Source organism: Vigna angularis, chromosome 2, assembly GCF_016808095.1.
Source record: "Vigna angularis cultivar LongXiaoDou No.4 chromosome 2, ASM1680809v1, whole genome shotgun sequence".
NCBI lineage: Eukaryota > Viridiplantae > Streptophyta > Magnoliopsida > Fabales > Fabaceae > Vigna > Vigna angularis.
Window position 1 is genome coordinate 28,965,961 of NC_068971.1, and position 24,726 is coordinate 28,990,686.

At 32.1% G+C, this 24,726-nt stretch overlaps 1 protein-coding gene and 1 pseudogene across 2 annotated transcripts; one reads left to right on the plus strand and one right to left on the minus strand.

The window, feature by feature from the left end:
* Window positions 1-244: 244 nt before the first annotated feature.
* LOC108327929 (WAT1-related protein At5g40240) lies at window positions 245-7,749 on the minus strand. 2 transcript variants are annotated; one of them, XM_017561665.2, is made up of 7 exons: window positions 7,505-7,749; window positions 7,355-7,420; window positions 7,060-7,173; window positions 1,834-2,077; window positions 909-1,067; window positions 677-828; window positions 245-530 (listed from the first exon to the last, which is right to left on the minus strand). In XM_017561665.2, the coding sequence occupies exons 1-7, from the start codon at window positions 7,699-7,701 to the stop codon at window positions 362-364; spliced, it is 1,101 nt and encodes a 366-aa protein (XP_017417154.1). In that variant the 5' UTR covers window positions 7,702-7,749; the 3' UTR covers window positions 245-361. The 2 variants fall into 2 exon arrangements, with proteins under 2 accessions (XP_017417154.1, XP_017417155.1); XM_017561666.2 differs by lacking the exon at window positions 909-1,067.
* Window positions 7,750-10,993: 3,244 nt separating this feature from the next.
* LOC108327468 (heat shock cognate 70 kDa protein 2-like) lies at window positions 10,994-11,872 on the plus strand (annotated as a pseudogene).
* Window positions 11,873-24,726: the final 12,854 nt, after the last annotated feature.

Here is a 24,726-nt window from a genome sequence, read left to right on the forward strand (position 1 = left end):
TTTTCGTGAACCTAAAAATCTCTTTATCGATGTAGTGGATGTTAGTAACATATATTAGATTCATAATAACATAAAGCAAGTAAGGTGAAGCCCAAAGATATTAGATCTTAGAATTCACAAAGAATTAGTTATTATTAAGTCCTAAGATCGACAAATAACAACTCCTAATTCTATTTAAACCAATTTTGATAAAGATCTTACTCCCATGTTGTAGATTCTTGCTCAAATGCAGAAATAGACAATGAGACAATAACTTTTTTTTTATTATTTTATTTCAAACAAAATCGCAATATATTTAAATTCTTGTAAATTCTGTACAAGACTTTATTGGATTTGACAAAGCAGTATCGAAAATCATTAGTCAACAATGGGTGGTCTCTTCGTTATCTTTCCCTTTGTAGCTCAGCAACAAAGGACTCTTACTACTTGACGAAGGACGCATGTCAAAGTCCTCACTCAATTCATCTTGTTTTGCATTACCCCATATGACAGCATAAAATCCAAACGAGAGTATCACTGCTCCAACAACACTACAAAGTTTAAAACAAAATGTAGATGTCAAAAAGTGCATTGCAAAAGTGAATCAAATATTCGTGTCCTCTGACAGTTTCAATTGATTCAAATCTGGGAGAATTAAAATCCAAGAAGGATAAATAAAAGGAAACGAAATCCATACGTTCCAAAATACAGAGCATCACCAAGGAAGATGACACTCGAAACGGCTGCAACCACAATGGACAGAGGCTTAAAGATTGAAACATAAACTGGGCCTTTAAGATGAATGCCCCAAGTGTGCACCAAACTACTTAGGCCTGTGCAAAAGAAACCCTGCATCAATCAAAGTAAAACTCAGTTTTAGCTTCATTTCCTTAACTCTTGTATCAATTAAATTTGTGTTATCTTCTCACCGAATACACAATTGCTATCAATGTTATATCAGGATTTATCTTCCAAGCACTCAAATTTTCTTCTAATAGCAAGCAAATTGGAGCAGATATCAGAGTCCCGCTCAGGTTGTACAGGAACACCACAATAAACTCTGCTGGGTATTGTTTCATAATATTGGTCTGTTTCCAAGCAACAGAAATTGTACTTAGTATTTCTAAATTACATTTAGCCATAAAAAAAATGTTTTTTTAACAATTTTTTTTGATAAATTTTTTATAACAGTTTACGTAATAACTTGTGATTGATCCGTTTCAGATATACCGACTAATAAAATAATGACATATAATCTATTGTCAAAAAGTTGTTAGTGATATTAGTTGGAGGATGCTTAGATTTAAAGATAAGAATCACTTTGAAATACTAATATTAGAGTAACGGTACTATGACATACTTTTACATTCATTTGACACATATTATAAGGATAAAATGATAAAAAAAGTATAAACTTTTGTATTGTTTCAAGAAAGAAGAAAGTAAAAAGTAAGTAAGAATAATATGAAATGAATGGAAAATATATAGGAATGTAAAAGAATTATTACTCATGAGATTAAAAAGTTACTTTTCCTTTTAGTTGAATCTAATAAAGTACTTTGTTTCTAGTTTTCCTTTACAGATAAACAGTGAGAGAGAAAAAAATAGTTGTTCTTCGTTATTTTTTGCAGTAAGTTATACTAAGTTTTATTTTTCACACATAGGAAGCACACCGGAAAGTTTTGTGCTCAATAAAAGGGATTAGTATATAATATTTTCCAAAAGAATAAAAAGGAACATAGAAATTTCAGAAATTTTAAAATATGATTATTGAGATTTAATCTAGTTATTTATATAAATATTTAGAAAGAAAAAAGGAAGAGAAAAAAGAATCTTTGTGAGTGTGTTTAATACCTGAACAATGTACCAGATTGGAACCAAAAGATACTCAATGGCAAGTAAGGATCCACCAAGAACCCAATTTGTTTGTGATGTAGATCCCATTGGAGAAAGAGGCGTAGGAGATAGTGTTGGAGATGATGTTGAAAGGATTATGGAACCCTTATAGAGTAAAACTATGAGTGCACCTAATATGGATACGGACGAACCCAGGATTTTGGCCTGAGTGCTTGAGCTTCTCAAAGCTACCTTTTCCATCCTTCAAACAAGTGGACCATCAACATGGTTTAGGATAAAAAATGTGACAGTAGTGAAAGTTATAATTATATATAGTTCATAAACTTAACTGAAACACGTGAACAAATGAAAATAAATACATATGTTTTTATTATTTATCTCACATAATCTTTTCTACATTGATTTTAGGTAAAAAAAGTATAAATAAAAGAATCTCATATGGGAAGAAATTATTTTTCAAAGCTAATAACTAAGAGTCAACTTGATCGACTTAGTCTGAACTCGATTTGGTGTGATTTCAATTTAAAAATAAATGAAATAATTTTAAATAAATTTGAATTGTATAACTCGATGCAAATTTTTATAGTGAAAGCATAAGTTTATTCAACATTGATGCATGTATTAATAATAACTAATGTATTGGACATTCATGACATGTTGAGGTTACTAACATAGGCTAATTCATACTTAAAATTATTGACTTGAACTAATGATATTTGTGTTGCTTTTAATTTTTTTTAAGGGATTATCTTTATTATAAATAAATTATATTAACTTGCACAATAATTTTTTACAGCATCAACTTACTAAAACATTACTCTAAACAAAATTATGAGAATTAAATAATCGTTCAACATATAATAATTTTAATAACATCTTATTAAAACCATAACTCTTAGAATAATATATATATATATATATATATATATATATATATATATATATATATATATATATATATATATTAAATGTAAGACAAATAATAAAACACATTCAGTAGTTTTTTTTAGGTTTAATCATTCACTAAGTCCCTATTTTCGCATGGAATCTCAATTTGGTCCCTTTCTTTCTGGAAATATCAATTGGATCCCAAATTTATGAAAATTGTAACAATTGGATCCTTTTCCGTTAAATTCTCTTCAACGGTGTTAGTGTTTGTCTGATGTGGCACGCTGTAGTCAGTTTCTTAACTGACGTGGCTGAGTGAAGTCACTTGACGGAGAGCTTAAAACCCTTTCACTGCGCCTCAACCCAATCCTAAAACCTTATCTCTTTCTCTTCTTCTTCTTCATCCTTTTCTTATTCATCTCATTCTCTCAATTTCAATGGATTCTTCTGAGTCTTCTTTTCCCCAAACCTCTGTTTTTCTTTCTGACCAATCGCCGTCTCTTGACACCACATCAGACTCCGACAACGACGGCTTTGTTAGTGGTGAGGAGGGGGATTTCGAGCCGGAGTCCACCAGGCCCGTTCTTGTTAAAACTTCTGCACCGGTTGAGGAGCCTCAGCTTGATGGGCCTCTCCATGAGGCCCACAGGCCCATTGCTAAGGTCACTGAGGACGATGATGGTTCGGTTGAGGACGCGGACGACGTTGCTGAGGGTGATGCGGACGGTGTCGTTTGGCAGAATAGCGGTGAGAGGGAGGAATCGGGGGAGGATGTGAAGGACGGGGATTTTAGCGATAGTAACGAGGTGTTTGTGGAGGCTAATACAGTTTGAGCTGCTTCTTACAGCTGCTACATTGGTAGCTGCAGTATTTACTGCTGTAGCAGGTGTATTTGGAATGAACTTTGAAACCACAGTTTTTGACTATCCATCTGGATTCAATTTGGTTTTGGTAATTACTGGTATTGCTTGTATAGCATTGTATTTCGCTCTCCTATTTTATTTTAGGTACAAGAAAGTGCTTGCAACTTAAACTTAAATACCAATAAATTTTATTCATTCCCCTTTATTCATTTTTTAACTGTTATTACAAAACAAAATGAAAATGTCATTATTTCTTCAAAATTTTAATTCCAGAACGTAATGATTTTTTCAGAAGTCTGATTCTATGAGTGATTTGTAAGCTCTAACAACATTTTTTTCCCTGAATCACTTCGCAGTTCAAATTCTGGAAGAGAGTTTTAATATTTCTTGGGATTAACTTTTAAAAAGTGATTTGTAAACCCTTTCTGGTTAAATGAGGATAGTTTTTGAATAATAGTTAAAAAAAAAGGGTAGCATCATTAAGAAAAATGAGGTAACGAAGGAGGGTGACGTGGAAGGGGAGATTGAGAACCATGTAGAGGAGAAGGGTGATGATGAGGTGGAGCGTGGTCATCATGGTGACAGGGAGATTGATGATTTGGTTTCGGATGAGAAAATTGGGAGCTCTGGCGAGAAGGTTGAGACAGCGTGCCACATCAGACAAACACTAACGTTGTTAGAGAGAATTTAACGGAAAGGATCTAATTGTTACAATTTTCATAAATTTGGGACCCAATTGATATTTCCAGAAAGAAAGGGACCAAATTGAGATTCCATATGCGAAAATAGGAACTTAGTGAATGATTAAACCTTTTTTTTATATGAAAATTTGCTCATAGATATTCCACGATTTAATAAATAATATCGTACACCCGTTGACGTCTAGAATGGACCCATTATTCTCTTTGCATTAATTTTTTTTCTATGAATAAATCTTTAATAAGAGTTATTTATTTTGGAGTTCTTAGCTTTAATAATTAATTATTATATATTTTAATTACTGAAACATTTAACGTGACGTATATGTAAAAAATTTCATATGGATTTATATATTTATTTGGTTTTTGTTGAAAATAGTTAAATTGATATTTTAGTTTTTTCTTTTCATTTTAATTTGGTCTTGATATTTTTAAAAGTTATTTAATATGGTTGTTTTTGTTAGGACCTTATAACTGGTAATAAATTCACTGTCAAGTTCATTTGTATTTATTTTTTATTTTTTAACTTTTATTTTATTTTTTTCTATTTTTATTTATGAATTTTTTTTCACATGTCACTTTAATATTGTAATACGTGATATAGTATAATGTGACAGTATTAATATCACATAATAATATTAATATGACATAGTAGTGACAAAGTATTAATTTAATCCCATTTTTTGTAAAAACTGAACAATGTTTTTTTTTTAAAATTATGGAAAAATTTATTGTTATTTTATAAATCTTATGTTGTTGTTTTTATTAAAGTTGAAGTTTTTATCAAATATTTTTAAACTAGCTTTAAAATCCATATAAATTTATTTAAAATCATGTAGTTGGAGTTTAAATATGATTATTAAATAAATGTGAAACAAAACATAAATCAGATTTCCAAATACAACATGAAAAAAAAAATTAAAACGAATGAGTTAAATATTATAATTTCTTAAAATTCAAAAATAATTCCATATATATATATATATAATTATTGTTGCTTTCAAATATTATTTCTTAGTTTCAATTTAGTATAGTTTATTTTTCTTTTCAAAAATATTTAATAGAATATTTGTACAAAAAATAAATTTTGTCCATATTTAAAGGAAATAACATTGTTCTATTTTCACAACAATTAAAATTAAAATGAGATTCTAGCACGTAACATTGATAATACTACATACTTTGAAGTAAGATAATTTGAAGTAAGACGTGAAAAATATTAAAAAAATTCAAAAAAATAAAAAAACATAAATTGACAAGTAATACTCATTTTAATACCGTTTATACATTATTAAAGAAAATGATTAAAATAAATCTCATTAAAAAAAATATGAGGACCAAATTGATAAAAAAGTTGTACATGATTAACTTAATACTTTTAGAGACAAAAACAATTATTAAATGAATAATTAAATCTTTATATAAAAAGGAAACATTTTATTAATTTGTAATAATTGTGAAACTAATGTGTATAAAATCTTTTAAATTTCATGTGACATTATAAGAACCATATAAAATGTGAGCTAACCAATTTTTACACAGTTATTACAAGTGAGGATGTTTTAATTAAAGTTATCCTACTATAATAAAGTTTAATCAAAGAGATTATGAAAATAGGAGTGACGAGGATACACATAAAACTAAAATAGGTGACGGTAGTAAATAATAAAAAAAAGTGTATAGTATGTTGTCAGAAAATAAACATATCTCAAAGGAATATCTTGTCCGTGGGGTCCAAATTGATTGTCATCAATAATGTTACTTTCTTTAGTGTCCTTCACCAAATTTGAATTTAAATATACATAAAGTGAAAAGGACATAATTCATATTATTCATTGAAAGCTTTAGGACTTATTCATAAAGGGCCTTTAGATATGTTAAGGTTCACAGATATCTTTCTGTTTAGTGGTATAATATTCTTGGTTATAATAATTGCGTGCTTCCTCCACTTTATAATAAATGTGTTTTTAATTTTTTTCAACAATAAAAGAATAACATAAATATTAGTATATAATATATGCAATCCGTATAAGAAAATGGTAATTTCTTGATATTACCTTTTCTTTTTACATTCATCCTATAACCGCATAAATTTATGATTTATTATAATATAACAGTTTATTAAAAAATAATTCTACCATAGATATTTTTAGTTAATGGTGGTGGGAAAATTAATTTTTTCTTAACCTTTACGGAGAACATACAGAAATTATCAGTATCCCACAAAATTCAGAAAACTCTTTAAGGTGCATAATTTTTAAATGAATATATGTTGATAAGATGTAATGAATCAACATTAAAAATAACGTTGTAATCTTAATTTATTATTTCAAATTTTAGGTTACGTATGTATAATCACTTAAAGAAACCAACGTTTGGTATTTCTAATATGACACTATACCAGTCTAATCTATTGGCAAACATTAAATTATTATTAAGATAATCTTATCCTAAAAATATTTAAAAGTACGAAAAATTAAATAATTTTATTATAAACCAAATATAATTTATGATAAATTAAAAATCTGAGCTCAAATGAACCAAGAAATATTTTACAAGCTAATCTGTGTATAATTTAATTTTAATTGTGAAAAAATAATTTAACTTTTGAAAATTTCTTCTCATATCTTGTGCAAGTAAAAAAAAAAGTCAATAGAGTGATTAATGAAGTGAGAATCAATAGAAGTGAGAATCAATAGAAGTGATTAATTATATGAAATTGACTTGAAAAACTTTGAAAAAACCGAAGTTTGGAAGATGAACGAGAAATGCACCTGAAAATGACAGCCAATATGAAGGTGAAAGCTGGTATGAGGTTGCTGAGAGCAGACGCAAGCGTAGGCGATGTGTAATTCAGTCCCTTGTAGCCACACAGTTGAGCTGCCACTCTGCTCACTCCCCAATGCAATAGCAAAAATTAACATCAACATTTTCAATCACATGATCATCAAGATTTTTCTTAACTACAATTTTACAATTGCTCTCACGAGGAAAATTACGTGTGGAATCTAGTTCAAACCGATCTGAATTGTCTAAATAGGGTAAAAAAACTGCATAATTTGATCATACCCGATTACTCCAAGGAGGAAAATTCTGAAGATGAGAGAGAGGTTGAGCTGTGGAAGGCCTCTTGACCTGAAGAAATGCAGAAAGAAGATGAAGAATGGTATCGAATTGCGTAGAAGAATTGATTTGAATGATGAAGAGGTAATAGAGAACCATCGAAAGACGAAGGGCAAAGGCAAAAGGAGAAAGAGAACAGAGATGAGATATGAATAAGCGATGAAGGCATAATAACCCAATCCCTTCTGAGTTGCAGCTTTGAATAGAATGTTCACACCAACGTTGGAGCACTCTATGGCAACCATTGCAATGAATGGAAGCACTTCCCTGTAACAGTACCTCTCTCTCATCATCTCTCTCTGCTTCAACTTTTCAGGTCTCTCTGGTTATTCTTTTTCTACTAATGTCACCGCTACCATTAGTTTTATTTATTTATACATATTTTTCTTTTTATTTCAGTATTTTGATTTTGGTTCTATTTTAACATTTTGTTTGATTTTAGTTTTTTCTACTTTTTTCTATTTTAACTTTTCCAGTTGACATTTTCTGTTAATTCTATCTGATTCTGTTTATTAGCTTGTTTAGATACGTGTTTTTGGACATGTTTAAACACATATCTTATTTTCCAATATAGCAAACAAAAAAACCTATTCTGCTACTTTTACAAAAGAAAAAAAGCAAGTAAATGTTTAATATTTATTTTATTTCCAAATATACCAAAACAAAAATAACGTTCCTATTATTTAAAGGAAAAGAGTTATGTTTAACAGTACTTTTTTAACAAGTTCTGATTTGAATAAATAAAAGTATTTGTAAAATTGTTAACTTATACTGAGATAATGTCATCGTAAAATTGTTAACTTTGCTGACATTGTCATTAAACCTATCACGAATTCTTTCTGTTGGGATTGAGTTACTTAGTCAAAGCATTTCAAATTCTTTTAAAGATTGGATAGATTTCTTAATGATTCTTCATCTGTTGTTTGTCTTCTCTTTCTTGTCTAAGTTGTATGGATGTGTATCTGTCATCAAAGATATTCTGACACTCAAATTCAAGCCCAAGCTTTATTTAAAGCATTTCAAGTTGTTCTGGACCGGTTGATCATTTCCTCGTTCGATGGTCGACTGCCTGATTATTGCCTGACCGGGTGGTCATACAGTACACAGACCCCCTTAAGCCCAAGCATGATATAATATGCGAAGGGGTTTTAGGTAGTCCACTTTTGGTGTAGATTAGTTTTATCTTCGACACTTGTCTTTGTCTATTGTTGTACGTTGATTAAGGTGATTGGTTGGAAGACTAAAATAAGTTGTAACGGCCGAGACACATAGGTTACTAATCCTGCTTAAGCGACATGTCATGGAGATCCATGGTTATCAAATTTTGGTGACACCAGTCATGAATCCTTTGGTGAAGATCCACAGTCACCGACCTTTAGTGAGGCCAGCCAAGATTCATTTGGTGAAGATCCATGGTCATCGACCTTTGGTGAGGCCGACTGAGATTTCTTTGGTGAAGATCCACAGTCACCGACCTTTGGTGAGGTTGATCAGGATTCCTTTGGTGAAGATCGACAGTCATCGACCTTCGGTGAGGCTGGTCGAGATTCCTTTGGTGAAGATCCACGATCACTGACTTTCGGTTAGGTTAGCCGAGATTTCTTTTGTAACATTTTGATTTTTAGGATGTCCCTGAAATTTTTAAATTAATTGGAAATCGAAGGTGCAGTGATCCAAAAATAATAATAAGATAAAAATTATGTCTCTAAAATTAAAATAATGAGTAATAAAATCAATTAATTAATAGTTGACAAAATTGGAAATAAGAAATAAACATTTATTGGGTTTAAAGAGAAAAATAATAAGATTATAATCATTAATTAGAATATTAATTGACTTACTAATTTTAGTTTAATAAAAAAGGAAAATTATGTGATTACTATCATTAATTAGATTAATAAATAATTTATTATTTTTAGTTTGCTATTAAATTTTATTTATTTATTTATTTTGATCTATTGTTGGAGTATAACTTATGAGAGGTTTATGTTGAGTATATTGTAGTTTTGAATGAGACTTTAGATAATGATGAATGAATAGTGTTAGACAAAGAATGAGAATGATTGTTGTACTTAGGTATATGATGAACTTTGACTGATGAGTGGAATGAGTGAGTGTTGGAGTTGTACCTCAGTGTATGGTTGATGAGCATAAGAGTGGGGGATATGTCCACTTGTTGTACTTAGTAAAACTTGAGATTATCGATCGTCTGATACGAGATAACAACTCCCTTTGGCCTTGTGTGAGAAAAGGGGGTGCTCGAGCATTGGACCTTTTTTGTATAGGGGTGATGGTGTTTGCCTTGTCCTTGTGTGGCAGGAAACATGTTCCTTAGCCAGGATGACAAAATTACTCGAGCAGACATGTAGGGGAGGCTACAGGTTTGTGAGGTAGGGTACAAGAGTGCGACTGATTCATTTCACTATGGAGCTATGGTATTGTGGAAGCTCATGGTGTTATTCGTGATGAATGATTCATGATGAGGTTAATTCTGATGGAGGTACATGTGTTGATGTTTATGGATAACGATGTGTTTGAAGACAATATTATACGGATAACCTTGATGGTATAGTTATGGTATGAATGATGAGAATGTTGATGATGATCATGGTGTAGAAATGATTCTGTTAGTATGATAGCGCTGTAGATGATTGATTTGTTATTAAGTTGTGTTCGCTTCCTATGTACAAATTTTATTGTTATTGATTGTTCTATAGTAGCTTACCCATATTTGTTTGTGGTTGTGTATTGTAATGATCAATAACTTTTGGTTATACGGGAGCAAGGAATGTTGCAGATGCTCCAGATGCATGATAAAGATGCGAGAGTGGGAAAAAGACTTGGTTATTTAAAGTTTTTGTGCTATAAACTTTAGAAACAATGTAATTGAGTTTACTTTATTTCGTTTTTATTTGATTATTTTCGGTATTATATAATTGGATTTCCACAATGGTGTTATGATTTTAAAATTTTTAAATTTCACTTGTGATCGGGACATCCTAAAAATCGGGATGTTACACCTTTGAAGAAGATCCATGGTCACCGACCTTTGGTAAGGCCGGCCATGATTCCTTTGGTGAAGATCCATGGTGTGGCCTAGTACCTGAGACCAGGGTAGGCCGAGCAGTTGAGGCCAAAGTAAGACGAACAATTAAGGTCGAACACTTTAGGCCAACTGTTTTATTTGCAAGGTCCTATCATCTCCACAATAGAAAAGAAGCAATTCAAATTTGAACGATCAGAAAGAGTGTAGTCAATCAGGCTAACACATTTACGAGGTTAAACAGTTAATATCAAGCTGACTTAGGCTATAAGGTTGGATGACCATGCAAGCAAGACCGTTTGGTCTTCGGTTGAACGTTTGAAGGCCAAAATAAAAAATCTATATTAGGATGTGTCACGATCGAGATATTAGTGTTTAATGCCTTGTGACCTGTATAAGAGATGAAGATGTTGACCGTGACAATATGGATAGTCACCCCTCGTAATATGCTAAACAAGGGTTCATTCTCAACTTCGAAACCCAGCCGCGGTTCTAAACCTCTCAGATCTCTCTTCGTCCGCTGACACAACATCAAACTTAGCATGGCCAACAAAGGTGAGGGTCCATCCATTGGAATTGATCTCAGAACCACGTACTCCTACAACAAGTGTTTAGTAGTATGATCGCGTCGAGATCATTACCAATGACCGAGGTAGCAAAACGACGCCATCTTACATAGGGTTCACCGACACCGAGCGTCTCATCGGTGATGCTGCCAAGAACCAAGTAGCCATGAACCTTAATAACACCGTTTTTTATGCCAAGAGATTGATTGGTCGTAGGTTCATCGATGCCTCTATTCAGAGTGATATTAAATTGTGGCCTTTTAAGGTGCTTTCTGGACCTAGTGATAAGCCAATGATGGAGGTTAATTACAAGGGTGAAGATATGCAGTTTTCCGCCGAAGAAATCTCTTTTGTGGTACTTATGAAAATGCGTGAGATTGCTAAAGCTTATCTTGGAACTACAGTCAAGAATGTTGTTGTTATTATCCCTACTAACTTTAATGATTCCTAGCGTCAAGCTACCAAGAATGCTGATGTTATCGTTGGTCTTAATGTCATGCAAATTATCAATGAGCCTATTACTGCGACTATTGCTTATGGTCTTGACAAGAAGGCTACCAGCGTTAGTGAGAAGAATGTGTTGATTTTTTATCTAGGGGGTGGTACCTTTGATGTCTCTTTACTAACCATTGAAGAAGGTATCTTTGAGGTGAAAGGCACAACTATGGACACTCATCTCGGAGGTGAGGATTTTGATAACAGGATGGTGAATCATTTTTTTCAAGAGTTCAAGAGAAAGAACAAGAAGGATATCAATGGCAACCCCAGAGCACTTAAGAGGTTGCTTGTGAGAGGGCAAAGAGAACTCTATCCTCCACTGCCCAAACCACCATTGAAATTGATTCTTTGTATTAAGGAATTGATTTCTGTTCCACCATTACCATTACCAGTTGAGAAGTGTTTAAGGGATGCTAAGATGGACAAGAGGACTGTCCATGATGTTGTTCTTATTGGTGGTTCTACTAGAATTCCCACCTGTGGAGGGCTCGATAAGAGTTGAAAAACATTATCTGTCGGCCGGTTGCTCAAAGTTGGCCAAGGTTGAGCACATTACACAGCGAGAAACCTGGGGATAGGCGACTAGGTGATTGTCTTCCATTGTACCGCTCATCTCGTTCCTTGTGGCTAGAGGGGATGCCGCTTGGTCCCATAGTGGGTGACAAAATGTTTTGATTTAGGGGTTGAGGTCATTCCAAGCTGTCCTGAAGACCAGATAGGCTCCCTAATGATCCTTCATCATCCAAGTTATGTTGTTCACCCTCTCTCCTTCTTGTCCGAACTGTGTGGGTGGATACCTATTAAAGACACTCCGATATTCAAGTCAGTGATTTTACTCAATAATTTTGTGATAAAAATGAGTTATCAGAATTAATTACCTGACCTCCATCTCTAACATATATTTATAAATCTTATAATGGACTTACAATTAGGTTTGATCCATTAATTACTAATAAATGACTTTCATTATTCATATTAATTGAAAATTAATGACTATTATTTTTATTAACTGTCAATTAATAGTTGTTATTGATCAGATTAATTATTAATTAATAATTGTTTCGAACCGGTTGACCATTTCCTCGTTGAATGGTTGACCGTCTGTTCTTGTTTGACCGAGTGGTCATACAATAGAAAAATTAAAATAAAAAGTGACATATTTATAAGAATTACAATAAAGAATTTGTTATTAGTATGAATTAAAATAAAACATGATATATTAGGACACAAATTAAAAAAGTTATTAGAACTAAAAGCAATAAAAATTGCAAATATTAAAAACTAAAAAACCGTATTTAAGAGTGAATGAAATAAAAGTGGATTTACAAAACATATTGCTACGGTATAATTGATTGATCATAATTAAACCTCTATTTTAATTAATTTCAATAATTAATTTAAAAAATTATTAAATAAGAAATTTTGAATATTAATGTATAATAGATATAGAAAATAACGAGTAGTGATGATTTTTATAAAAAAGAGTACATAATATTTTACATAATAAAAGGTTAAGATATATAAAGATATTTCTAAAAAGAGTGTATAACATTTTAATAATAAAATGTTCAGTTTTATAAAAATCACATTTTCATAAAAACATTCTTTTTAAGTTTTCTCCGCCTTCTCTCTTCTTTTTAACTCCAATTTTCATTTAATTCCAATTTTCATTTGATTGAATATTAGATACTATAAGATAGATCTTCTTGAGGAATTATACATGTTTAACTGATCAAAGAGTTGACCAGAGTAAGTTTTCATTTTCTCTTTTTTTTAGGTATTTTTTGATCTTGGATTGCATGTGGGGTTTAAAATTGTGCATGCGACTTAAGGTTACTCTTGATGAATCTTTATTATTCTCTAATCACGAGGATATGTTTAAAACTCTAATCATGATTTTGATTGGTGGTTTAGGTGATCCCTTGCAATATAGAGGTCTAGGGAGAAATAAAGTAATAAATGAGTTTTCCCTATCTCATGTGAGGGAAGTTAATTTTAGCTATTGCATTGTTTGATTTTGATTTGATCGATTGTTGTGTGTTAAATCTATAATGATAAGAGAAATTTGTATGTTTGTTGGTGAAATGGGGCATAGAGGTTCAAACGCAGAATCATGTGTATGTGTGAGAAAATTGGAATTTTATGCATGTTTTCTTAGATATGGAATGAATAGTGAACTTGCGAATTACATAATTATTTGATGGAACGACTTGTCTCAATATGCTATTCTAAGTGTTTATGATTTGCGTAAAGCATGGGATGCATTATTTGTATTAGTGGCATATGGAAATTGTAGGTTTTGTTATCTGTAGACCATTTTGGATCTGGTAATCGATTACAACCTATTGGTAATTGCTAGGAGCCACGAAAGAACCAAATATACCAACAAGTATAGTGGGTAGTTTGTAGTATAACAAGTGTCATATCCATAGAGATTTAGTAAAAAATACAATGTTCTAACTAGTTTCATTGTTGATAAAACAATGAATGGATTGTAAGTTGTTCAAAATAGAGTTTGTTCATGAAAACAGAGTAAAAAGCGTGATAAAACTATTTGGATTAAAACCAAGTGACTTTTAGATGATTAAAACATGTTGAAGTTTGATTCCACCACTTTCTCCCTCTTTTGTAATATTCTTATCGTTAAATATGATTTTGCAAGTAATCAAGTTATGGGAGTTCCTTTGAATGTAACTATAGGTCCATTCTTGACACCTAAAACCTAATATCACCAAACTTCATATGATTCCTTAGTGAATGCTTGAATGGATCACCTGCATTAAGATCAGAACTATATCCAATTGTAACCTTAGATCTATTTCCTAACATCTAAAAGCATATAGAAGAATTGATTAGACCACAACTTGAAACTAATTTCTACTCAATCCTAAGCCAGTGAAATAATACGAGTAATCAGTTCATCCAACAAGTATAAACCAATTCACAAACAGATTGACTGAAAGCAAACATAAATATCCAAGAAGTACACAAGGAGTTAGAATTGATTACATCGCACCTCGACAAGAGAGAGTTCAACTACTCATAGAATATTACAATACAATCCCTACAACATCTAAACATAAAATTTACAATGAAATAATGTCTCTTGAGCCTTAAAAAACCCATTCATACTCTATTACTACATATTTGGTCCTCCTCTCAATGCCTAAAAAATGAAGACATGAAGTTTATATTTATAACTTTCCATGGCATGTCTTGAGCCCCAACTTTTGGTGTTTTAGCCGTAGATGATTTATTATAGATCTTTCAAAATTGCCCTTTTGTAGCTTCAATTGCACATTTTTGGGCTCAAACCATAAAATTTATATTCCAGATCCTTCCAAAGGTTGTTTGTTGAGGTTTTCCTCCAAGGTGGATTTCCTTTATGGCTTAGGCCTTGTGTTCTATGCTGGAGCCTCCTGAGACTATGTCTAGGTGAAGGATTCTTCATGCCTTAAGCCTCAAGTCAGGGCTTAAGGTTTTCTTCCAAGGTGAGTTTTCTTCATTTGACTCAAGACCCATATTTCACGCTACAATCCTACTAAACTCAGTTTGTTGTATTTTTCTTAAAATTCTTCTATTTTTTTCATTTTCCCACTTTGACTCTCTATTTGATATAAAGAACTACAAAACAAACTAAACAGGGGTAAATTAAGTATATAATCTAAACAAAATCAAAACAAGATAAATGTCAAATTTATTTTAAAACTCACTTAAATTGGACATTTATCAAACTTCGAGAGTCTGAGTCAATGCATAAGTCTAGTATTATATTTTTACTTAAGTATATGTGAATAGTATGATGCCTGGATCATTAAATGTTATGTTTGGTTGGTTGAGATATGAAGTTATGTATTATTTATGTATGTTCATGTTAGCATTACCTTACCCTTTTTTGTGTGTGGTTATATGTTTTCTCTTCCTTTGTGATGATTGTAATTTTGGCATGAGTAGAGGATGTTTCAGGAGCTAGTGGTGATAGTTAGTAGGAGTGAATGCTCTTTAGGGTAGTGTTTGTTTCTTGGTTTGATGGATGTACATAATATATAATACTTAGTATAACTTATACACTAGAAGAAATAATTCATTACCTACTGCAAAAGTTCTTAGATAGATAAAATAATCATAGGTAATGTTACCTATGAATTTTTTTTGTAAGTAATACCTACAAAAAAGTCTATAAGTACCTACAAAATTTTTTGTAAGTAGTTACAGATGGATAAATCCATAGATAATACATACAAATAAATCCTTATGTAATTATCTATGAATAAATCTATTTGTAATTATTTATGGATAAATTCATATGTAATGTATTTGTTAACTTGATGAACCTATTTTTTAGAACAATTATGAATTCTTGAACACTAATTAAAGTATAGATATAGAGAATTTATATATGATATTTAAGAAATAATCATTAAGCATAAAATATCAACATACAACATTATTCATACATAAAAGATTTAGTATCCAAACATTATAAAATACAAATCTCTAGTTATGTTGAATAAGTCAAAGATTTTCAAACATATTAACAAATAAAGCCTAGAATTAATAAATAAAGCCTAGAGTTCCCTAATATTAATGATTGCTCCAATGTGTCAGCTCTTTTAACAAGTTAGTGTCAATTAACCTTCAACTGATTTTTCCTTTCTAGCACTGGCATCTACAGATTACAAGACTGGTAACAAGTTTCCAAATGTGTTCTCCAATCATTACTTAAAATTGCATTGCTTTAACTCTGCACCAAAATTTCCAACCTTAACCATGTTCACTTTTAATTCCAATTTCCTTGAAGGTAAAAGTCGACAAGAATTGCGCAATCTGCTTGTTTCAACTCTGCACCAAAATTGCCAACCTCAACCATATTCACTTTTAATTCCAAAAACTCAACTTTATTTTCTTTAAAAGGTAAACGTCAACAAGAATTGCACAATCTGCTAGCTTTATTCTGGCACGTACTTTTTCAACTCAGCCTTGTCCATTGGATTTTTGGTACGTAGTTCTTCTTAGCATCTTCCCTGAGGTTACACAATGACATAAAAAATAAATGCATTAACACCAATGGAGAAACTATAAGTCTCACAAATTATGAACAAACTGATCAAGTGCAAGTAAAGATATTTTTGGATGAACTTTTAGAAGAAAAAAAAAATGAAATTGATTTTTTAGTAAACTAAATTTAAAGAAGTTACATACAATAACATTTTCAAATTATATATAAACTAAGTTTAACTTATAGTGAAATTAATTTAAAACCATTTTCCTATTTTTCTATTCAATGAGTGTTTATGAAGAGACACAACCGCACGTAGCCTAAATCCAAAATTAGATGTCAGCAACTAAGAATGGACCTGACTCCGAATGATTCAAATATTAATGCGATTAGGTATACTATGTTACTTTGGAAATCACTAGGAATTTCTTTTCTTAAAGTTGGTCCCATGTAGGTCATATCAAGAAGCATAAAAAGAAAGAGAACCTCTTAACCCTTCTCCCTCCAAAAAGGTTAGAATTGAAAAACGCCTCTTGTGAAGTAAAGAATGAGTTTCTGCAAACATTATGGCACTATAAAAACTAAAATCATTGTCTTCATAGTTCAACTTACCTTGGTATGTTGTTGCCTTGTAACATATCAGCTCGAAGAAAGGTAGCAACAATGAAGCAAAAAAAGAACGTGTCAAATTACCAGTCCAAATCTTTCTCTTTACCTTTCCTCTTGCAAGCCTTGTTAAAAAACCTCGTTAGAGAAAAAAAAAAACAACGAAATTCATTATTAAACACACGATGCAAAGAAAGAAACAAGATTGTCACTATAGAAAAATGACTTTGACGTATGTTATTTTCAACCTTTAACGTTTGCAAAAATACCAACGTCATTGTGAGACACGTTGATTAATGTTGGAAATGACCATTTTTGATATTAAATGAGTCAAATGACGTCCAAAAATACACTTCCAAACATCTCTGCTTTGTTTCTTTTTTTAATAAATGAATCTTTTTTAGAGTTTTACTAAACCTAAAAAGTAGAAAACCAACAAATGTAGTCCAATTTTGGCATTTCATATATCCAAAACTCATTTTCAAATTTTTATGAACTAATATAAACTAAAGCTATCACAAATAAAAACTCGAAAAACTATGAGAATCCTTACTATGTATGTTAATAGTAGTGTAGTAGTAGAAGTGGTGAATGGTGTATAGTGACTATTTACTTGTAGTCTGACTATTTACTTGTGATTTTTGGTTTTGATAGCTATGGTTATTAGTTTTGGTTGAAATATTTTTTTACCACTCCTTGGAACCCTTATTTAAGGTAAAAACCACCAAAAGTCCTTATTTTGGGTTCGTCTGAAACTTAAAAATTATTTGAAAAGTTAGTTAGTTGTTGAAAATCTCTGATTGGCACATTTTGCATTATTTTATAATGATTTGGGGTAGAAAAAAAATTCTCAATGCCGTGGTAGCCTACATAGCCGACTGTTCCTTCTACATTAGAAAAAGGTCATTTTCTATTTTTCGTCAATTTATTTTATTTTTTTCAAACGTTGCAAAATTATTTCACATACTTAGACTTTGAATTTTGATCTCAAATTTTTTGTGGGGTCTTCTCATGATTGTTTGATGCTTTGAACAAATTTTTAGGTCATTTGAAGTTCTTTTGCATATACTATTAGTTTTACCCTAAGTTTTGATGTATACGATGTATGAACAACAAACAAGTTTAACAATAACAACAAGTTCAAACAATTTATAACCTATAAAAAATGAAAACGAAAATGAAAGTTCATCAAAAACCCAAAATGAAACTAAGCTGTTTGAAGGTGGGTTCGTCGTCGGAATAAAGTATTGTCGTTAGTGATGGAGAAAGGAGAACGCGTTTATGCTCTAAAGGGTACTTGTGCACGAAACCAAGAAGTCAAAACGAAAAAAAAATCATACCTAAAGTAGTTAATTAAAGTGTATTTATGTTAAGTGAAAAAAAAGATTACATGTGTTGGTCGTCGAAAACTTCGTCCGATAAGGGTTTGAACAAAGAAGAAAGTTTCACGTAAGATAAAGTGAATAAATTTTCACCCTCCCGCCCAAACTTTTAATGAATTCATTAACATATAATGTCTAAAAAGTGATATTCTAATGTCTTATAGCTCCTTGGCGCGACAACAATGTCGAACGATTGTTGGGGGCAATGGTCGCGGGTAGGTAGCGACTAAGGACGCACGCCGGTTGGGGGCAATGGTCTCGCGACGGCGACAATGACGGAAGAGGAGAGGCACGACAAAGGCCGTGGGATAAAAGTGGCAGAGGAAATGGCGAAAGCAGTTGGCGGTGGAGACAACATGGAGAGGACGAGATGACGACAGTAAACGACAGTCATCGGCGATGGAAGCAAAAGAGAAAGAGTGGCGAGGGAAGCAAATGAGAAGGGTTCATTCGCGGGGAAGAAGATGAATAGGGAAAGAGTGCTTTTGTTTCGGGATTTCTTAAATTTAAACAGGCTATTGCCTCGGTTCTCCATTTAACCGAGACAATAACAACCTTACTACCTCGATCATAAGTGCAACCAATGTTGTAGAGCCTACGACAAAACGTGTTGAAGAAGGGGTTGTCAGTGCATAGAACCTTCCAAATACCTTTTGTCAAACTCTACTGCCTCGGTTGGTTAGAGAACCGAGGCAATAACCCTATATAAGAAAGGTTGTCAGGTCAAAAGTGCTTTCTCAGAAGCGTAGCAGGGTTTTCTGCCTCGGTTAGTCAGAGAACCGAGGAAATAACCCTATTTCAAAAAGTCTAATAGGTGAAAAGTCCTCTTTGCAGGTGGGTAGCAGGGTTTTCTGCCTCGGTTGTTCACAGAATCGAGGCAGTATCCCCATTTCAAAAAGTTTGGCAGGTGAAAAGTCCTCTCTACAGGTGGGTAGCAATGTTTTCTGCCTCGGTTGTTCACAAAACCGAGACAGTATCCCCATATAGGCATCGGTTCCTGGACAATTGAGGCATAAATTTTCGCTAAAACTACGAAAATGCCATCGCACTTTTATACGCTTCTGTTTCTGTAAAACTGAGGTGTATATAGCGCGTCAAAAATCTTTTTTTTACTAGTGCTATATGAAGTAATTTAAGAAGTTGTAAAGAAATTAGAGCTTGTACCAATCTTAATGAATTGAAAATTAAATGCATAAATAGGCAGAAACCGTTTAAAGTGATGCTTTGAGAACTTGAAAAAATTCTTAACACCAACACCATGCTTCAAGGTCAAAGGGATCCCCACCTTCTATTTTGAGGTAGGGAATGAGTCTAGATGCATTTAATTGATGTAGGAAAATAATTTAGATTAAGGTTCTACTAAGGAGTAGAGTCTGATTGAGAGAAGAACGAGACAAACCACAAATGGTTGGGTTCTTCTTATTCAAGAAATAAGGAAGAAATAAAGATTCTTGATAATTTTATGTTTTATATTTAAGGGCCAGTGAGTTAAAGAACACTTTTGATGGATAACTAGGTTGTATTTTTTACAAAACTTTCTAGACTTTTGGCTCACATAAGTTCTCTCAAACTTACACATAGATACTAACTCCTCTCAGTTTCCTTTATTCAATAATAGAAATCCTAGTGTTACCTTTCACCACCTTCAATTCTTTAACCCCTAACTCGAAAAGAATAATTTATTAATTAACTTGCTCATGTTAAGTTATTGTACATGTCGTGTAACCATCAACAGGTTTCAATATTCATAGTATGCCTTAAACTTTGTCTCTTAAGATAAGTTGTTTGACATTATAAAATATTAGGCAACATGACATTTTTAAATTGTTTTAATTTAGGGTTTGCAACTTACTAAATTGTCATTTATGTTTATGCAGAAGGCAAGTCTATTGGATGTCAAAATAGAGATTACAAATAGTGATGGAAGATGCAATTGATGATTGGCTCGTGAGACAGATGCATTGGCTCTGAACTAATGTACAAGGCTTTTTCTATTTTCTAATAAAACAAATTTAGAGATATTGGTCTATCACCTATTTATCTGGAATTTTTATTTGAGTTTTGTTCAGTATCATGGGTTACAAGAGAAGGAGACCCCAACATCAGCCTGCCAAATATGAAAATGATACAAGCATAAGAGTAAATTGATTAAAATTAGTTAAATTTCCTTCTTTTATTTGTACCTAAGGGAAATGGTAAGGCTAAACTTTCAACATTATTCTTCAGTTTGGAAGTTCTTCATAGGAATTAAAATTAAGGTGTACTATTATCTTTATAAGCTAACACAACAAACAAAATTTAAGAGAAGCTAATATAGTCATGTCTTGCAACTTCGAAATAAAATTATCCCACTGTAGGCATAGGGAGAAGGACCAATAAATTATGCTAAACATACAACACTTCAGGTGTACATGTAGTTAATAAATACCTAAAGACAGACAATAATTCTTCCAGTAGAAATCTATAAACAAATATGGAGGAGTTAGCTGTGAACCCTTTTTAGGAAGTAAAGATCTCCATATAAATGTGACTTTTATAAAATTGAAATGTATAATAATGTGAGCTTAAATGCATTGGAAAAACCTTAAATTAGGACAATGCCCATTTGTGAAGTGGCAGAACAAGACACTTACCAATTCTGTGAGGAATCCTCTACGAATGGTTTTGTCTTTGCGTGTGACGGAAGGAGATGGATGCTCTGCTAATAGCCTTAACCAAATCTTGAAACAAGAACCCTGTGTGTTCCTCTGTTCGAATGAGGTCACGATGGTTAGCCTCTATAACGACAGAATGAAGTGTCAGCAATGAAGGGTCTGCGAATGCCTGCGTGAATGACGAAGAGGGCATTCGTGAATGAAAGCTACTATTCTATGGTTTGAAGCAACCAATTCGATGGAATGCAAATGTGAAAGTTGGGGGAAGGTTCTGGCTCGAAGAATGAAAGTAGGGGGAGGGAATTCCAAGTTTTGGGCTTTGCTGATTGAGCAACTCACCGACGACTATATATCCGCCAATAAGTAAATTCACCATGCCATTACCGACGAATTTATTCGTCGATAAAGACAATAGTAGTACCCGTCGGAAATTCCATCAATAAATTCATTTTACCAATGACCTAATGTCCGTGGGTAATATTCTGTTGGTAATTTATCCTTTTCCTGTAGTGTTAAAGATTTATGAAAAAGGTGTCAATGAAGAAACATACCTATGATGAAGAAGTCAACAGTTCTCCAATACTCATTTATGTCAAATGATGCCTCGACAATTCTGGTCATAGTTTTGGTATCAAGACTGCAATCATTCTTTTTTGTTGGTCCCCGTACTTTATGAAAATAATGTAAAAGATCCTCTCCAACATCATGTTCCACAACATAATTTTAACATGCATTATGATGAAAATGAGTTGTAGTTTTCTTATCAACCATCATTCTAGCATTTCTTATGAGTCAAAACTTTCCAGCATGTGTCACAACTTTTTAAGACATATTATAATAATTCATACGAATCACATTGTGAGAAACTATCTCAAACATATTTTGTATAGTCATCTTAACTACTACAACAATTTTCTAAGCCATATTATAATCACTTTTTGAACCATAATGTAAGAAACCAATACCTTATTATGGGTCACATAATGAGTAGTTTTCACAAATTTTGGACTAGTAATTTCAACCACAAGTTCAAAACATTTCTAAAACATCTTTATAGGAATTGATGAAAAAGTTTCAATAACAATTTAAAGCATACATTCAAGATTTGAAAAAGAAAATGAATCAATTACATACTATATTGGATGACATGAAACAATTTTCATAGTTTAATGAGCCACAACAACAAGCTGATTTTGTCCATTCTTTATTATGTACAACATGTGATTGAAGAAGATGAGGAGAAAAAAATGAAAACAAGATAGATTTGGATTTTTATTTATCTCACTTTTCTAGAAAGTTTTAATGCATGTAGTTGTCATAATGGTTTATGCTCTATATGTGTTGAAATTAACTTTACAATACATATTAATGTGTAATGCAAATTCTAGAAGAATATAGAAAATCCTAAGGTAGAAGTACTAAAATGTAATAAAACTTCTAGAATATTGTAGAAAAACCTAAGATAGGAAGAAAAAAATCAAGAACATTCTACATGGGTAAAATTCTAGGACATTCCACATAAGTTGTGGATAACATGTTCTAGAATAATCTACGGGCCTATAAATACCCATGTACTCTATCGTTTGACGCAAGACAAGGCAACGTCTACTAGAAACCAATTGATTGGGGTAAATACTTGGGTCTAGCATAATGGTGCTACAATACCACTATTCATTCAGCTACTAGAATGTCTCCTTTCCAGGTCACGTATGGCAAGGAACCTCCTTCGATTCCTCAATATTTAGCAGGTTCCTCGTCATTAGAGGCAATTGATTGTCTGTTATCAACTCGCCAAGACACGTTGAATACCCTCCGAAAGAAACTTCATAAGGTTCAAAATTAGATAGTTGCGTATGGCAAGCGGAGGCAGGTGGATTATTAGGTTGATGATTGGGTCTATGTACGGTTGCGACCCTACCGCCATAATTTTGTCCGAGATTCAGTTTATGAGAAGTTGGGCAAGCGTTTTTATGGTCCCTTTCACATACTTGAGCGAGTTGGACCTGTTGCTTACAAGCTAGAGCTGCCTTTAACTTTCAAAATTCATCCGGTTTTTCATTATTTAGTGCTTAAGGCTCATCGTGGCTCTCTCCCTGTTCATCACATTGACTCGTCTTTTGATTTGAACAAACTCCGTTTAACCTTTGTCTTGGACTAATTGCCATCGACTTGACTCTCTTTGGTCCGAGCCAATTAAACTTGATTCTTTGGTTTGATTAATTAAGTTTGACTTTCATCTAGATAGACCCAACTCGAATTTCAACCTGAACGGACTCAATTTCACCTTCGATTTTAAGTGACTAGGCTCAATTTTCAAGCTTAACATAAAATATATTTGACTTAACTTAAAACCTATCAATTGACCTAAATGAAATCTAACTTTAGACCCAATTTAAATGACTTACTTGACTTAGTCAAACTTAATATCATCTTTCTTGACGTAAGACTGGCTCACATAGACTTACTTATAGATTACTCCTATGCTATGACTGTTCTTTTTTTTTTTTTTTCCTATTTTTATCTTTTGAACTTTTTCTTGTATTTATGAAGATTTGGGCTGTAATAAAAGAAATGCTTAATAACCAGTATAGAAATCTATATGTTCAGGTTAATATATTTCTCTTAACATGCAAATCTAAGGTGCATCACACACAAATGTGATATACTCTGAGATGACTTGGAAGGGTAAGCCATAACAAACCTATTATGGTGGCTATTATGAAAAAAATCATATTTTGACAGAATGAGTTTCCGTGTTTTTTTTTTCAGAAGCTCAAGGGACCATAACAAATCACACCATTAAATGCACCCTAAGGACAAAAACAATGACTTGGATTGGTGGGACCAACCAGAAAGAAAAATTGACTCAAAAGTCACAAGTAAATGGAATAGGATAGTGGATATGGTAGGAGAAACGAAAAACCTTTGAGAACAAGATGCCAAAATGTTAGTAAGTTTGCATCATCTAGAACTTCTAAGTTTGCATGACTCTACTCAAATCTTGAAAAGGTTATACTTTGTGACCAAGTTCTCAGTAAAGGGGACCATAACTATAAACCACCAAAAGAAAAGCAAAAGTGGCCATATTTAATTAAACAATTTTCTGTCTATTTTTTTGTTGTCGGAAGAGCAAGGAGTTGAAATGATTGGTCATGGAAAAAAAGAAGTATCGAGAATAAAATAATAAAGCACAAAACATAGAGTTAACATTAGTTTATATATTAAAATTTTAATTGTAATATAAGTTAATTTTAACGTCTATTTTTTCTAATTTTAACTTCTTCATTATTTACCATATAAATCATGTAACGAAAAATAATATATATATATATATATATATGTGGAAAATCTTCATGCAAAATAAATTGTTCTTAAAGCAAGTAAAGTATTACAGTGAGCTGAAAATTTAAATTGTTTCCTGGTCATGAAATCCAGACATAATTTTTGTCTTTGGATTAATAAGATATTGTTGATTATTATTATATATAACCTCTAGAATGTTCGGTTTTCATTTGTTACATATCATATATTCGTCCACATGATAACCTAAGACTTAACAGCACAACATAA